Source organism: Acipenser ruthenus, chromosome 8, assembly GCF_902713425.1.
Source record: "Acipenser ruthenus chromosome 8, fAciRut3.2 maternal haplotype, whole genome shotgun sequence".
Classification (NCBI taxonomy): Eukaryota; Metazoa; Chordata; class Actinopteri; order Acipenseriformes; family Acipenseridae; genus Acipenser; species Acipenser ruthenus.
In genome coordinates, this window is record NC_081196.1 from 22,905,123 (window position 1) to 22,923,531 (window position 18,409).

Genomic DNA, 18,409 nt, shown 5'->3' on the forward strand with positions numbered 1-18,409 from the left:
GCATCAGCTATCCCCTCAGGTAAGGACGATTTCGCTTATTATATGAATTCAAGTAATTTTATCTTATAGGAACCAGACCAAACACCCCTTTGTTCATTTAGATTTGAATACCCCATTTGCTATTAAAAAAAAGAAAAAAAGGTGTTGGTATAAAAGCCAAAAAATCTCAAGTGCAAAATTCTGACTTGGATTTTATGAAAATATAAAAATACGGAAAATTAAAATATATATTTTTTACGGGTGTAGATCTATGCAGAATAGACTATGGACCTGGACTGGTTTCTAACTCATCTGGGATTCAGTAGATACACAGTAATACCTGCAATGAACACCACATGCTGTAAGTGGTGGCCCCAGTAACTATCCTATCCTCTGTCTGGGTCAAAACTCTGGCAATGTCCCAGTATAGTGTTAGGAGGGGCTGTTGTTACTACCTTTCTTTCTGTTTTTTTTTTTTTTTAATTTAGTCGTTGCCAATTATTTTTTATTATTTTCTCCCCAATTTGGAATGGACAATTATTTTTAGGCTCAGTTCACCGCTACCACCCCTACGCTGACTCGGGAGGTCGAAGACAAAGACACGCTGTCCTCCGAAGCGTGTGCCGTCAGCCGACCGCTTTTTTCACACAGCGGACTCACCATGTAGCCAGCCAAGAGCTACAGCGTCGGAGGACAACGCATCTTACAGGCACAAACTACAGGGGTCGCTGGTGCGCGGTGAGCCGAGGACACCCTGGCCTCCCTCCCCCCGGGCGGCGCTCGGCCAATTGAGCGCCGCCCCCTGGAAGCTCCGGTCCTCGGTCGTCAAACTCGCGACGTCCAGACTATAGGGCACATTCTGCACTCCACGTGGAGCGCCTTTACTGGAGCCTACTCGGGAGCCCTTCTTTCTGTTTTTTAAATAATATTTTATTGTTTTCACAAATTAACACCAATAGATTATCAGTATCTGCTAGAGAAAATAAACAAATCACAAATATCAATAGATGCAAGAGAAGCTGTAGTGACATCAAGTGGTCAAAATAAAAGTTTAAATAAATAAATACAGATATGAAACGGGTGAATTCTGATAATTTTATTAAATAATTAATACCAAATGAATTATTTCTAGCTCAGAATTTTTTCAAAGTGCTAATATTGTGGGTTCAAGTTACTGCCTTTCAATGCTAGGTTAGGTCTGCTTGAGGAGATTCAAGATTGCAGGACTCTGCTTGCAAGAAAGCAACATCCAGTCTAACACAGGTTGATGAATTTCCCTACACCCAGTTTCATTTCCATTATACTATTCTTTATTTTATTTTTTCACTAGAAATGTGCATCACAGTACATTCAGTGTGCCGCCTCATAGGATATCTAAACACACTGACATGTGAGGTAAGTCAACCAGCAAGGTGTGCAAGGCAAACTAATGGCTGTTTTGCAGTTTTGGTCGAGTCAGCTGACCTTACTGTGCAGTACTTACAAAATTACCAGTGAAAAGAACATCCTATTTTTAACAACTACAAGACTACTATGACTACTATTACTAATATACATTTACATGAAAAGTCAAATGTTAATTAATGTAGTGTGCTAAGAAAAGAAAATCATTCATATATAATAGCTTAAAATAATTCTAAATTGAGGCAAAATGTAATTTTTTTTAAATAAAACTCACTTTGTATATCGTGGTTACCCAAAGACACGCATTTACTGTGTGACTGTTACTTTTTCATGGTGTAAGCATTTAGCTAAATGTTTTTAACCCTCTGTATGGAACACTGTACATGTATTGTAAACTTTTTGTCACAATTTATTTCAAAAGACATAATTGGGTCTTCCATGTCAGGCTCCAGACAACTAGTGCCCTTTGTTGGTTTAGAGTTGAAACTTAGTATGTCGATTCCAGCATAAATTGTCCATCTGGGTCTTTGGGCATCAAACCTTTTGAAATAATAGTTTCTAATACATACAATACACATTCCTCCTATAAAAATCATTATAAAAAACTTGGCACAAACAGTTCCATATTGTTCACGAGTTTATTATTGCATAAAGACAACATCAAATACCTCACATACAGTATGTGCAATTTACTATGCACACCAATACAGTTTATAGTGGGATTTTAAACAAATACCATAACATGAATCATGCTTGCGATAGATATACAGATAGATACGACAAAACATGGTCCACAACATTACCAGTGTTACTATTTGTTTTCAGTAGTAAAGGGGCACCAATTTCACAAAAGGTAAAAACTGAGGGATTTAACTATAAAAATACTTTTGGTAACATTTGAACACACGAATCTGTAATCACTGATTAGCTTCTGAATACACTGATTCTACAATCAAGTGCCTCTCTTTACCTTGGCAGCATAAATAATATGTAGAATCAGAGTCAATAAAGCAGGCATGCTTTGCTGCTAGTGTGATTGTATACCACTGTATTTCAGAAACGTTATATTGCAAAAATTAAATGTTTTATTATTGAATAACAGACACGGAAACCCAAACTTGTGTTTATTATTATTGTTATCATTATATTTATTTGAACACATCTTTGTCAGTTGCCTACATTTAGGAATGCCACTCAGGAAACAGTTAAAATGGTGCATTCTGCTTTGAATATCTGAGTTTCATTTCTTGTAGTAATAAACACAGGGAAATGAACTTACCACAGAACAGTACTTTCTACAACAGCACAGTACATGTCATATGTCAAATGGATACAATCTTAAAATAATCAGAACATTGCATGATATAAAATTAAAAGTTTAAAGCAAGATTACTTGAACAGCACAGAGAACACCTTCCCGCACAGTTTGCCTTTACTGTCGGTATGCACGCAGAGGATTAGCACTTGACATTCTTAGAATAAGCAGCAGTATTACACTGCTTTGCTAATAGCTGTTGATTTCACCCAGCTGTACAAAAGGCAGAGTCACACGTCAAAATGCCACTTGAAACATCAATTTAAAAAAACTACTGAACTGAATTTTCAATTCTGCTTAAGCACATATTAAGCAGCCTTTCCAATGATTCAAGGTTTCAGTGCAAATATTTATTCTTGGAATATCATACAGAGTACATTGATTATCTCCTACACTCATTTAAACACACAGAGAGACTGATAATCTGTGAAAAGCACACTGGCATTATAACTGGTTATTTTTAATAATGATGAAATGCAGTACAATGCGCTTTTAAAGCACTGACTGCCATCACGGTAACAAGAAGCACAAAATAAAAAAATAAAACTTAAACAAACATTCATACTATTTAAACAAATATAAATAAGCTGGCATAACCTCATGAATATTAAGCAGTGGTAGAGAAACAGTACATCCAAGTAAGTATTTGAGTATGGTTACAACCAAATATTGCACAAGTTTTTTTTTAATTATTATTACTTTTTTCTTTTTTAACAATAACATCTAGTTTTCAGTAGGTAAATAAACAAAATCACTCATTTCTAATTTTCTGTAAAATCCTTTTGGAATGGACAATTAGCTTTCTTCACCACCTGTGGGTCTACATTATTAGGTTGCGGGGGAGACACAAGTGGTCTATGTGCTGGGAGGGTAGCAGAGTAGCTTGTGTTCCAGTCATTGCTATGGCTGAAACCTGTATCAGGGAACAGCTTCTGTGCATCTATAGGACTTGTATTCAAGCTCCCATGACACTCAGATGCAAAAGTTGTACCTACTCTACTCAAACTGATGCCACAGTCATCATCAAATGTTACCCAGGGCTTTGCTTTTGTTGTCTCGAATGTGACATCCTCTGGAAAAGGATCTATGGAAAATACAGCTTTGTTTTCGTTAAACCCAGAGATTGTTGACATAGTCGTGGTAATAAAGGGGTTGCAGCCCTGGGCAGCAGGAAACTCTTGAGTAGCAGACCTGAAAGGGTTAAAAGATGTTTTACCTGTGAAAGGGTTTATGCTTGATGGCTGGTTATCTATCACAACAGCAAAAGGATTCGGAGAGATTTGCAGGCTTCCCTGGGATTTACTACAAGGAAGGACAGCCGGTAAAAGTGGGGCAGAACATGCAGCTTCCTTGCCACTAACAAAGCCTTGTGTTACTGAAGTGAACTGTTTGGAATTCAGAGTGCGTACGTTTGGTAACATTGGTGGTTGAGTAATTGCTGGCTGCAGGAAAGCGCTTCTTGCAGAGGAGTGGGTTTTTGACCAGGGACCAGAAAGCAAGTCAATTTTTGATTGTGCTTCGTTTTTGATGCCATTTACTCCATTGGTCATTGCCTGTAAAATGAATTTGGAAGTGTGAAATGAAGAGCAAAAAATGTCCATTGTACTGATTCCTTTGCATTTAAAAAAATAAAATCACATAATAAAAGGGGACTACTAATGTCGCTTACAACATTATCACTGGTGAATCATTAAATGAGACCATTACAAAAATAGAAATTTAATCAAGGTTCTAAAGGACATACTGTTTAAGAATATTCAGTACTTGCATTTTAAATATAGGTTACATAGGTTTACAGATTCAATTAATAATGTACAGTATGAATATGAAACAGTGTGTTAAGACTGAGAGGTGATTTAGAATTCAATATGGACCAACATATATATGAAAACAGGACACAAATGATTCTACTTTACCTTGTTTCTAGTACTGGTCAAAGTTTACATGTGTTAGTTAATATTTAAGGCAAAGACATGCTTGTAATAAAGAGCTGAACTGTAAAGGCCAAGGTCACCTTATAGATACACAATGACCAGAAGAGGAGTAAAAAGGGCACTTTAATCTAATGCAATGCCAACACACCTCCTATTACTGCACATATTTAAACAAAGCCTAATAAACTAAACAGCCTAAAGGCCATCACAAGTTACAATTCCCCTGCATGTATTATCCTTTATCGTTAACTGTATCGTTTGATGGCAAGCCCATGGTACATTTTTAATTCAGTATATTACACTGTTTCTACCAATACACATTAAAAATAATATGTATGTGTGTGGTCTACAGGTTTGAATCAATTAGAGGTTTATGGAATAAGAATGTCCTTTTAGAAATTGTGACGTGTGTGACATGTATGTGCAAGACTGACGGGCACTCCCTTATACACCCATACTTTGATTTTTTCAAGAACTAATAATGTCCTAATCAAGCTTGATCACAACTGGATAAGAGATTCTTAAGATGCATGTAGAAATGTAAAGTGTGACATGCATATGGCCCCATGAACTATATCCCCATCGTTAGGGTTTCAATCAGTGTCTTTCCATTGTACTGTCAGCTCGATTAAAATATCAGCTTTTGTCACTGTTTTTGTAGAACTGTTTTTTGTGTGTTTTTTTCAAGTTAAGTTGACAGCACTTAATAACTTGGTACTGATTCATTAGATTATACTTCAATATTTACCTGTGTTGTTCTCCACGTTTGCAATAACTTTGATTACCAAGGCTTTCAAATTATTTTTCTTCTCTCATATTTGTACTAGTAAAATTAACACTGGCACTCCTTTGCTTCTTTGTTTTAATTTAATGCAGATTTATGTGGTTAGCACAGCCAGCAACAGATACAAAAAACTGCTGTTGCTTCCTGTGTTGTAAAATAGATTCACTCCATTGGCTTAACAGCAACCAGGTATGCTTAAAGCCCTGCTCTGGCCTCTTTATCAATGTAAATGTAACATACTCCTTGTGGGAGATGATGGACCAATATGATGCTTCTTGTGCAGCAACATCCAGGCTGTGCATCATTATAGTTGATTGATTTTAATTAATTAAACAAATGAAGTATAGGTATTTTTTTATATATAAATTTAGTCATTGCCAATTATTTTTTATTATTGTCTCCCAATTTGGAATGGCCAATTATTTTATTATGCTCAGTTCACCGCTACCACCCCTGCGCTGATGCGGGAGGGCGAAGACGAACACATGCTGTCCCCCGAAGCGTGTGCCGTCAGCCGACCGCTTTTTTTCACACTGCGGACTCACCGTGCAGCCACCCAAGAGGTATAGAGTCGGAGGACAACGCAGCTCTCGGGCAGCTTACAGGCAAGCCTGCAGGTGCCCAGCCAGACTACAGGGGTTGTTGGTGCGCGGTGAGCCAAGGGCACCCTGGCCGACCTAACCCTCCCTCCCCCTGGGTGGCGCTCGGCCAATTGAGTGCTGCCCCCTGGAGGCTCCCGTCCTCGGCCGGCAAAGGAATAGCCTGGACTCGAACTTGCGACGTCCGGACTATAGGGCACATCCTGCACTCCACGTGGAGCACCTTTACTAGATGCGCCACTCGGTAGCCCTGAAGTATAGGTATTTTGACCTCCATGAAAAGGAATGTGAAAGTAGAATAAAACAGAACTTACCTGTACAGAAAATAAGAACCTTGAGAAGTTTGGAAGTATGGTTTACATAGACACGGTATTGACATGTCTGTAACACTTATTGATACAAAACGTTTTTAAAACAACTACAGTACAGTATATTGATTTTATAAATTAGCACATGCATGTTTTACATATTTTGTGGAGTCACTATCATTTAATATTTGAAATGTCTGATAAATATAATATGCAGAAAATTAAGAGCACTCAAATATACCGATATCAATAAACACTATGAGCTAATACTCGAACAAACTCAATTCAAGGGCCAGTGTTTTCCTTTACATTTATGTTTACATTGAAAAAAGCGATTTGTTCAAAATGTTGGTCAGCTTGACTATGGGTTGATTTTGGTTGACACACCTCTGGGATTGCCACTGCTGGATTTTATTGGAATATTTTACAGCACATGGTGAGATCAGGGCTGAGAGAAGCAGGGTGGAGAGCACATGGAGAGATCAGGTCTGAGAGCAGCAGGGTGGAGAGCACATGGTGAGATCAGGGCTGAGAGCAGCAAGGTGGAGAGCACATGATCAGGGCTGAGAGCAGCAGGGTGGACAGCACATGGTGAGATCAGGGCTGAAAGCAGCAAGGTGGAGAGCACATGGAGAGATCAGGTCTGAGAGCAGCAGGGTGGAGAGCACATGGAGAGATCAGGTCTGAGAGCAGCAGGGTGGAGAGCACATGGTGAGATCAGGGCTGAGAGTAGCAGGGTGGAGATCACATGGAGAGATCAGGGCTGAGAGCAGCAGGGTGGAGAGCACATGATCAGGGCTGAGAGCAGCAGGGTGGAGAGCACATGGAGAGCACATGGTGAGATCAGGGCTGAGAGCAGCAAGGTGGAGAGCACATGGAGAGATCAGGGCTGAAAGCAGCAAGGTGGAGAGCACATGGTGAAAGCAGGGCTGAGAGCAGCAGGGTGGAGAGCACATGGTGAGATCAGGGCTGAGAGCAACAGGGTGGAGAGCACATGATCAGGTGTCACAAAGACGGCCAGAGTGGGTGGCGTCAGACCAGACAAGGAATACACAGACAGAGACGGTGGTTGTGATGAGCTGAGTGCAATGGCTGCACTCAGCGTTTAATAACAAATAAAAGGGTTGTAAACAGCACAAAACAGGACACGGCACTGGTAGCCAAAAGAAACATATAAACAAAACGGACTAAACACTTAACAAACGGTGCACGGAGACAAACAAACACGGTGAGTACAAACAAAACACTTATTATACGCTTTCTATTTACTTTACTTTCACTACTCTCTCTCTCACCCGTTCTCCTCTTCCGAACACCCAACCCTCACTGAGTGAAAATGTGCATCTATATATACTGTTGTGCTGGGATTCAATTACTAATTAATTATTCACTTGAATCCCAGCACGTGAATTAATTCTGTGCAACCCCGTGCTCACATATTACATTTAACCAGCACGTGAAGTGATTTGTGCTCTCCTCGTGCCTAAATAAAAATCTACACTTTAAATACACGTGAAACACAGACCCGTTTATATCCCGTGTACCAATCTATACACCAACATTTACATACGCACGCATACATACACAAAACACACAAATGCACACAGGGGCAGGGCACTTTGCCACATCAGGGCTGAGAGCAGCAGGGTGGAGAGCACATGGAGAGATCAGGGCTGAGAGCAACAGGGTGGAGAGCACATGGAAAGATCAGGGCTGAGAGCAGCAGGATGGAGAGCACATGATCAGGGCTGAGAGCAGCAGGGTGGAGAGCACATGGAGAGATCAGGGTTGAGAGCAACAGGGTGGAGAGCACATGGAAAGATCAGGGCTGAGAGCAGCAGGGTGGAGAGCACATGGAGAGATCAGGGCTGAAAGCAGCAGGATGGAGAGCACATGGAGACAGCAGGGCTGAGAGCAGCAGGGTGGAGAGCACATGGAGAGATCAGGGCTGACAGCAGCAGGGTGGAGAGCACATGGAGACAGCAGGGCTGAGAGCAGCAGGGTGGAGAGCACATGGAGAGATCAGGGCTGACAGCAGCAGGGTGGAGAGCACATGGAGACAGCAGGGCTGAGAGCAGCAGGGTGGAGAGCACATGGAGAGATCAGGGCTGACAGCAGCAGGGTGGAGAGCACATGATCAGGGCTGAGAGCAGCAGGGTGGAGAGCACATGGAGAGCACATGGCGAGATCAGGACTGAAAGCAGCAAGGTGGAGAGCACATGGTGAGAGCAGGGCTGACAGCAGCAGGGTGGAGAGCACATGGTGAAATCAGGGCTGAGAGCAGCAGGGTGGAGAGCAACAGGGTGTAGAGCAGGGCTGAGAGCAACACGGTGGAGAGCACATGGAAAGATCAGGGTTGAGAGCAGCAGGGTGGAGAGCACATGGAGAGATCAGGGCTGAAAGCAGCAGGATGGAGAGCACATGGAGAGATCAGGGCTGAGAGCAGCAGGGTGGAGAGCACATGGAGAGATCAGGGCTGAGAGCAGCAGGGTGGAGAGCACATGGAGACAGCAGGGCTGACAGCAGCAGGGTAGAGTACATGGAGAGATCAGGGGTGAAAACAGCAGGGTGAAGAGCACATGATCAGGGCTGAGAGCAGCAGGGTGGAGAGCACATGGAGAGCACATGGCGAGATCAGGGCTGAAAGCAGCAAGGTGGAGAGCACATGGTGAGAGCAGGGCTGAGAGCAGCAGGGTGGAGATCACATGGAGAGATCAGGGCTGAGAGCAGCAGGGTGGAGAGCACATGATCAGGGCTGAGAGCAGCAGGATGGAGAGCACATGGAGAGCACATGGCGAGATCAGGGCTGAAAGCAGCAAGGTGGAGAGCACATGGTGAGAGCAGGGCTGAGAGCAGCAGGGTGGAGAACACATGGAGAGATCAGGGCTGAGAGCAGCAGGGTGGAGAGCACATGATCAGGGCTGAGAGCAGCAGGGTGGAGAGCACATGATCAGGGCTGAGAGCAGCAGGGTGGAGAGCACATGATCAGGGCTGAGAGCAGCAGGGTGGAGAGCACATGATCAGGGCTGAGAGCAGCAGGGTGGAGAGCACATGATCAGGGCTGAGAGCAGCAGGGTGGAGAGCACATGGAGAGATCAGGGCTGAGAGCAGCAGGGTGTGCTTGCCACCCTACACTGGGATATTTGTAGCTTGAGTGCCGTTTTGTTAATTGGCGATGAGAGTTTGTTTGATGTAAGCTTTGTTTAAACCTTTTATTTCTGAATTAATAACAGTGCACAGAAGTTCTCTGTCTGGGATTGCTATTTCTGCCGCTGACCAGCCTTGACCGCCACCACAACGCCACACTCAGATATTAAATCAGCTATAGGTGTATCAAGATCAAAAGAGTTCAAAACAAGATGCACTACCTTTGATACATGAAAAACAGTACTAAATATCCACTAGAACAGGGGTATTTGTTTAATCATCTTAGCAGTTTTATAAATCACATATCAGAAATCTACCAATCACAATTAAGTGTTTGTCAAAGTTCCAGTACATCTCATCCTGTGTACGGGTGTCATCCCGTGCATAGAACACCTCACCTAATTCCAATATTAAAAAATAAAAATAAATAAATAAAACGGAGTGATTAGAACCAGTAGAAAATCTACTTTTTGGGGTTTCCTATTACCAGTACAAATTCTACTGCCAGTAAGAAAGAAGCTCCCAAAAGACTGCTGCCAGTAGTTTAACATCAGAACTGAAGAAAAAATAGATACTTATATTTAATTGACTAAGTTTAGAGAAAGGGAAATGGGTGGTTATATTTATAATTTGTTTTGTGCAGCTACTGGCAGAAGCAGAATCAGCTGCCTTAGTGCTAGTAAAAATCATGGTAGTAACAGTTCATTTGGATGCAAGCTAAATTTAGTTTTTGTTTTGGTCCTTTTCCATTTTTTTCAGGACCGAGTTAGTTTGTGTTCACAATGCAGTTTGCAAGTGCACTCGTCTCGTTAACATGGTGTGTGAACCGGATGTTTACAATGTCCTGCAAGATATCTTGAAAGATGGCAGGTACTGAAGTATTGCTTCAGTTTAATAGCATGATTTACATTCTTTTTTTATTTTTTTTTTATTTAGTCGTTGCCAGTTATTTTTTATTATTTTCTCCCAATTTAGAATTGCCAATTATTTTTAGGCTCAGCTCACCGGTACCACCCCTGCGCTGACTCGGGAGCGGCGAAGACAAACACACACTGTCCTCCGAAGCGTGTGCCGTCAGCCAACCGCTTTTTTTCACACTGTGGACTCACCATGCAGCCACCCAAGAGCTAAAGCGTCGGAGGACAACGCAGCTCTCGGGCAGCTTACAGGCAAGCCCGCAGGCGCCTGGCCAGACTACAGGGGTCACTGGTGCGCGGTGAGCCGAGGACACCCTGGCCGACATAACCCTCCCTCCCCCCGGGCGATGCTCAGCCAATTGTACACCGCCCCCTGGGAGCTCCCGTCCACGGTCGGTTGTGGAATAGCCTGGACTCGAACCGGCGATGTCCAGGCTATAGAGCGCATCCTGCACTCCATGCGGAGTGCCTTTACAGGATGCACCACTCAGGAGTAATATTTAGATTCTTACATATTGCTGTGGAAGAAAGCACTGGGGGAGCACTTCACTAATTTAATTAATGCATTTGTTGAATGCCTACAGTAGCAGAACAGTGCAGTAATCAGTTATGCAATACTGCACTGTTTTCCTACTGTAGGCATTAAACAAAGTAATTTGAAAAAAGACCAAATATATTTTACTGACCACATTTCTCGCACTGTCCTTGTAGTTTATGGTTACCAGATTTCCAGAGTGAAAAACTAGGACGTATTTGACTCTGTAGCAACTCTGAAGCAATAATAGTTTAAAAAATAAACATTGTGTATTTATTGCAGATCATAACAACTCATTATTTTCTTTCTATTGTCATCTAGTCAAAATATGTTAAATGTAAAAAGTCAGATTAAAAAAATAGATCAGCTATTACCATTTAAATGTGATATACACAATCAAAACGATTAAACAAATAATCCATACAACTTATAAATGAATAAAAAATACAATAGCAAAACCGGGACGATTTAACAATTGGACTGTTTCTGACCAGGACAAAAAATGAAGTCTGAAAACGGAGACAAACCCAGCTTTCCCGGTTGTCTGGTAACCCTAATGAAGTTCCCAGGGACATATTTTGTTTTTTGCTGTACTTGTTTCCTCAGAATATGAACTAAACTACACGCAAAATGTTTACTTCCGAGTCATTTTGCCCATATAGTTTGTTTCCTACGTGCACAAGGACCGAGTCCCGCAGTTGTTCACATTAACGTTTAGCAAGCGAACCAGACTCGTTCTTTTGCCAAACAGACCAAGACCACCTCTTTAGGTGGACTCGGTACGGTTCATTTCCCAAGTGGACTTTGTTGTTCACACTTCACACCAAACGTACCAAATTGTACAGAGTGCGGACTAAACCCTCTTAACAGACCCAGTGTGAACAGTCCTAGACTTATTTGTAAATGTTATTTTGAAATGTTTTATTATTGCTATAATTACTGTGTTATGAGAGCTCAGGTTTGACACTCCCCCCAGAGGGGGGTACTCCCGAGTTGAGAACCACTGCACTAGAAACAACATTTTATTGTAAGATAGAATGAACACATTCACATTTATTTAAAATGTGTAATTTAATTTAAAACTGATGGAAACAGCGAAAGAACAAAAAGTATGAAAGAGATAATGTCAATGCTTGAAGAAAAACATTTCATACATCAAATTACTTCCACAGTATACTTAATATGAACATCAAATGAAGACTTATAAATGATCAAATACCTGTCAACCTGAGGGTTGCTCCTGCTTGTGAGACAGAAATCAGACAAAGGAAAGAGATCAATAGGAAAGTTAAAAAAGAGACTAAAATCTGCAGGATCTCACAAAAAAATCAATCACAACAAATACAGTAGAAACATACTAGGGACTTCTAGTAAAGCTCAAAAAAGAACATTGTGTTGCAACAGGAAGCAGTTTGGTTCTATGCATGTTGGGTTACTGTTTAAAATACACTTGTGCAGCTTGTTAGTACAGTGCAACCCTGTTTATTCAAGCACCTTTTACATGCTACTTCAATAATCTGTGCCAGGGGGTATGCCCTATGAATAACAAATAAACAGGGTAATGTTCTGACGAAGGCCCCAATTCAATTAACTTCAAGCTAGGAAGCTACAGTTTAGAAAATATAAATACCTGTATATGGACTAAACAGAGGAAATGTGCATCAATATGGACTCTTGTCCCTTGAAATCCACTTATACACTATGTTGCACTATAATCCTATATTCCCTATCAAAAGTTGAGTAGAATTCTATAAACTTTGCTTTATAATTTCTATAGGGCAGTTTCTTGTGTACCAGTCCCTCTCTGTTTTCTAGAATACAATGCCAACAGTTTTAATGGTAACGCTTTATATAGCTTGGCATAAATTAATATTAAATAGATATGCAATTGCATATTAAATGAATGTTAAATTAATATTTAATAAATATGCAATAGCTGGTTTCTTGCTAAATGTTAACCAAATGTTGATTGAAAAAGTAACTGCAATCACGTCCATTTATATTATGTTTTGTTACCCTTGAAAATATGTAATAATTTCCCATTGTTCACATGTTCTTAATTGAAAATACAGTTAATCTGACTTAAATGTTAATGGAAAACAACAAGGTATAATTGAACGTAAATTTAATATCAATTGCATATCTATTAAATATTAATTTAACATTAATTTAATATCAATTGCATATCTATTAAATATTAATTTAACATTAATTTAATATGCAATTGCATATCTATTTGATATTAATTTATGCCCTTGCATATCTATTTGATATTAATTTATTTTACGCATTATAAAGTGTTACCGTTTGAACACAGTTAATCATTCACTCACAGCACTGGCTATGGTCCTCGTTACAATATAGAAACCATGGGCTAAAATACAATTTGATTGTACTTGTAGTACAATCCATAAGAACAAGAATACTAGAAGCTCTACCAGTATCATTTTTAACAACACTCAAGAACTGTACTTACATCTGATACAGAGCCAGGCTCTGGGATGGCATGGGTGGACCTGCTGCGAGGAGGAGCCATTGGGGGGGGCTCTAAGATCTGCGCTGGGGCCCCCTGAGCTGCAGGGTGGGACATCACAGGTACCATGGGCTCTGGGAGGGTTCTTGAAGAAGATGGGGGTTGCATGGGTTGCAGAGGAGAAGCCATTTGAGGCTTCATTGGTTCAGGTAGCAGAGGAGGTCCTAATTAAAAAAAAAAAAAATATATATATATATATATATATATATATTCATGATCATTTTCATAATGTATTTCTCCAAAAATCAGTTAGCTGCTGTACAGCTTATTAGTTTATGAAAATTGATTTATAATGCTTGTGAGGTTTAGAACATTGAGATAATAAATGTATAACTGAATTAAGTCATTAATAGTAGGATCTACTGGTACTGGTTTGGAGTAAGAAAAGCTCATGATGGTGATTGTCAGGTTATGGTACAAGGGTTGTAATATTACAAAGGTATTTCTTTTTTAAACTCCAATATAGATTACTAAATAATATCAGGGCAGAAATGGCATTTCACTCCAAAATTGCCTTTTTTCAGCATTTTGTGAATACTGAAAAATACAACTATTGTAGTGGTTTTATTTTGCTAGTTCTATCTTATTCTTCTCTCTAACTCTAACTAAAACTGAATCTGTTGAATTACCAACACCTATAGCTTTTACAAAGCAGCTTGCAGACAGCTTTTGACAATGTGTTGACTTTAATGTACATACATCATATATATATATATATATATATATATATATATATATATATATATATATATATATATACACACACACAGTGTAGTTCTAATCAAGGATATACTATACATAATAAAATACAAATAACACATTTCAGATAAAATGAAGGCAGGCAGGCTTGTTTTACATTAAACAAATTGTAAAAGAAATTGTAACATTTAAGAATCTGTGACCTGTGCAATTAAATGAAAAAAAGAACACAATGATGTACATCCTGTTCTGTAACACACAGTGCTGGCAGTACAGTTCATCTCGTGTATATATGTACCTAATGGAAGATCTGCAGGTTTGCTTTGGATTTCTGGTGTCAGTCTGAGCCCATGTGGTCTGGGATGTGGTGGTAAGCTAATAACACCGGCGCGAGGAGGCAGAGTCTGTAAAAAGAAACAAGATAGTAGAGAAACATTTTGTGCATACTGTAAAGCCAAAAATATTTGTGACCAAAATATTTGGTGAATCACACCCATAAAACCTATTCTGCTCCAGAAATGTTGGTGACCTGTTGCAATATACCAAGTATGTATTGTTAGTGGAATTTGATATTTGTGCCAACAATGTTTGAGATTTTTTTCATATGCAAAAAACACATAATAAAAGGCTTGCGAATATTTATGGCTTTACAGTACTATAAATAGTATAATAACGATCAGAATATATTGTCACACAATAATGTATGTCTCGAGTTGGTTTTGGGCAGTAATGCATGAGTGGAACCCATATTTTTTATATATATATATACACATTATATGATTCTTAAGGCATAGAAAAGTGAATATGACATTTCTATATTTATTGTCAGTTTTTCATCTGTTTCAAGTCTTACAGATTAACAAGAAATTGTTTTTGTTCTTGTATTTTCATTGTCTTGTTCTTTTAATAAATGTCTCTTTAAATTCTTCTGTTATTGGTCTGACCCTCATTGTTTCTGAGTTCTTGTCATTGTTTGGTTGACTGTCCACGTCTTTATTTTACAAGTATTATTTCTTCTCCGTTGTCCTGTGCTTGTGGTGAGAGTGATAATGGTGGCGGTTTGTTAATTGAAGCTGCCGAGCAGGGAGTGTCATGACTAGGAACATGTAGATATTACAGGAATGTATTTTTTACACAAACATACATATGTACATGAAGATTACAAGGACATCTTTTTATCAAAATACATGTAGCTTTCTGTTTCTATAGCAACATAGAATATATTTAATTGAATTGAATTGAATTGAATTGAATTTAAACGTTTATATCCATGGAATTAAAAAAGAAGAACCCTGTTACTTCTCATATGCATAACAAAATACTTCACTCTCGGGCTGATTTACCTTACACCTACACCCCACCGAAATAAAACAGCTGGATTTTTAATCATTTTATATTACCAGGGAATCCACTTGGATTACATTTACCATGGATAGGAGGCTAATGCAATCCAGGATGATTAGCCAATGCTGTAGAATGCTCCAAAAATATACATCTGTGGCTCAACCCCCTTGATTCGTATGAAGCCCATTTTTCCTGCCACAGCAAGTTTGCTTTCTGTGTTACATGCAATAGTACCAACCTGAGCTTTACACTCGCTTTCCATGCTGTATATAGGAAACGAGGCAGGGCAGTGAAAGGGAGAGAAAACCTGGTACTTCCAAACTTATAATGTTATTATACATGAGCAGGATAAATGGCCTTAGCATCCAAAATGATTACATTAAACACTCAATTATACTGAACTTAGAAATACTAAAGAAACTAACATGACTTGATTCTCCTGTGTCTTCCATGACTTGACTCTTAGTATTTCTATAAATGGGCTTAAACTGATTTAAAAGAGAAAATAAAGTCTGGAAAAATAAAAGATCAACAGCACTTGACTTGTGGGAATGTTATAATGTTAATGATAGGTAGAAAATATTTTAAAGGTTATTGCACCTTCAGCCAAAAAAATGTATTCATGTAACACACACAACACACACACACTATACCATAAGAGTTTTTCCACTATACCCATCACAAGATACTTACTGGTTTTAGTGCTCCACCGGCTCCTTGTCCAGCTAGTGGAAGTGTTTGACTTCGAACTAAAATGTAAAACAATATACTTTTGAATATTTCTTTCTGAAACACTGCCCTGCTTCAACTTACTTTCATTATAAACAAACCATTTTATAAATAATGCAAATACATTGTGTAAGTAATGAAAGTAAATGCAATTTGATTCTGCATTCATAACATATAGCCTGAAAAGAAGTGTGCTGCAATTAACATTTTTATGAATATATCCTTAAAGCTTTATTTCAAAAGAAATTATAACAAAAGAAACATGTATTTTTTTTCTTGAGAAATATTGAACTTTAAAACTGACCAACTTGACTTACCTCCAACATCCTTTCTTACTAATCCTGGGCTTTTGGGTGCTTTGCAGCATTAACAGAAGAATTTGGCACAGTTACATTCCATTTATTTTAAAATGCCAAGTGCTTTTAAATAAATGTACCTTGAACTTAAAGAGTAAGTAGCGGGGTTCCATAAAATAGAGTTACAAGTCCCCACGTGTTGCTACAACTGTTTAAATAACGTACCTGCACCCCGATACTTACCCTTTAATACAGCAATGAATGCACCCTTTTTTTTGTAATACAGTATATAGGTCCTACTTCATGGAGTGTACAATTTTTTTAAAACTTAAATTCAAGTACAATATTCCAATGATTTCTAGTCATAACACTGCTGTTTCACATCATGCATTAAAAAGGAGTGATAACCAATGCTTTACAATCCATTGTCTTGCTTCTTAATCATGTGATAACTGGATTCAATGTGATTACAAAATCTTTTGGTTCTTGTTTTTTAACTTTAAAATTGGGATACACAGAATTTTCCAGATTTTCACATACAGATGTGCTCAAATTTGTTGGTACCCTTTCAGATCATTGAAATAATGCTTCATTCCTCCTGAAAAGTGATGAAATTAAAAGCTATTTTATCATGTATACTTGCATGCCTTTGGTATGTCATAGAATAAAGCAAAGAAGCTGTGAAAAGAGATGAATTATTGCTTATTCTACAAAGATATTCTAAAATGGCCTGGACACATTTGTTGGTACCCCTTAGAAAAGATAATAAATAATTGGATTATAGTGACATTTCAAACTAATTAGTTTCTTTAATTAGTATCACACATGTCTCCAATCTTGTAATCAGTCATTCAGCCTACTTAAATGGAGAAAAGTAGTCACTGTGCTGTTTGGTATCATTGTGTGCACCACACTGAACATGGACCAGAGAAAGCAAAGGAGAGAGTTATCTGAGGAGATCAGAAAGAAAATAATACACAAGCATGGTAAAGGTAAAGGCTACAAGACCATCTCCAAGCAGCTTGATGTTCCTGTGACAACAGTTGCAAATATTATTAAGAAGTTTAAGGTCCATGGAACTGTAGCCAACCTCCCTGGGCGCGGCCGCAAGAGGAAAATCGACCCCAGAGTGAACAGAAGGATAGTGTGAATGGTAGAAAAAGAACCAAGGATAACTGACAAAGAGATACAAGCTGAACTCCAAGGTGAAGGTACGTCAGTTTCTGATCGCACCATCCGTCGCTTTATAAGTGAAAGTGGGCTCCATGGAAGAAGACCCAGGAGGACTCCACTTTTGAAAGAAAAACATAAAAAAGCCAGACTGGAATTTGCTAAAATGCATATTGACAAGCCACAATCCTTCTGGGAGAATGTCCTTTGGACAGATGAGTCAAAACTGGAGCTTTTTGGCAAGTCACACAATGTTCACAGATGAAAAAATGAAGCTTTCAAAGAAAAGAACACCATACCTACAGTGAAACATGGAGGAGGCTTGGTTATGTTTTGGGGCTGCTTTGCTGCGCCTGGCACAGGGTGCCTTGAATCTGTGCAGGACACAATGAAATCTCAAGACTATCAAGGCATTCTGGAGCGAAACGTACTGCCCAGTGTCAGAAAGCTCTGTCTCAGTCGCAGGTCATGGGTCCTCCAACAGGATAATGACCCAAAACACACAGCTAAAAGCACCCAAGAATGGATAAGAACAAAACATTGTACTGTTCTGAAGTGGCCTTCTATGAGTCCTGATCTGAATCCTATCGAACATCTATGGAAAGAGCTGAAACTTGCAGTCTGGAGAAGGCACCCATCAAACCTGAGACAGCTGGAGCAGTTTGCTCAGGAAGAGTGGGCCAAACTACCTGTTAACAGGTGCAGAAGTCTCATTG

The 18,409-nt window shown here is 39.3% G+C and overlaps 1 protein-coding gene across 11 annotated transcripts in view; it reads right to left on the reverse strand.

The window, feature by feature from the left end:
* Window positions 1-2,007: 2,007 nt before the first annotated feature.
* LOC117406854 (synaptojanin-1-like) overlaps window positions 2,008-18,409 on the reverse strand; it is an 86,318-nt gene continuing 69,916 nt past the window's right edge. For 6 of the 11 annotated variants that reach the window (XM_059028727.1, XM_059028728.1, XM_059028731.1 and 3 more), the window contains 5 exons: window positions 16,545-16,583; window positions 16,192-16,247; window positions 14,453-14,558; window positions 13,399-13,619; window positions 2,008-4,251 (listed from right to left, as the gene is read on the reverse strand). In XM_059028727.1, coding sequence (XP_058884710.1) covers window positions 3,460-4,251; window positions 13,399-13,619; window positions 14,453-14,558; window positions 16,192-16,247; window positions 16,545-16,583 — 1,214 coding nt within the window. In that variant the 3' untranslated portion in view covers window positions 2,008-3,459. Of the gene's footprint in view, window positions 4,252-12,141; window positions 12,166-13,398; window positions 13,620-14,452; window positions 14,559-16,191; window positions 16,248-16,544; window positions 16,584-18,409 lie in introns of all 11 variants that reach the window. The other 5 variants (XM_059028733.1, XM_059028732.1, XM_059028730.1 and 2 more) reach the window with 3 other exon arrangements.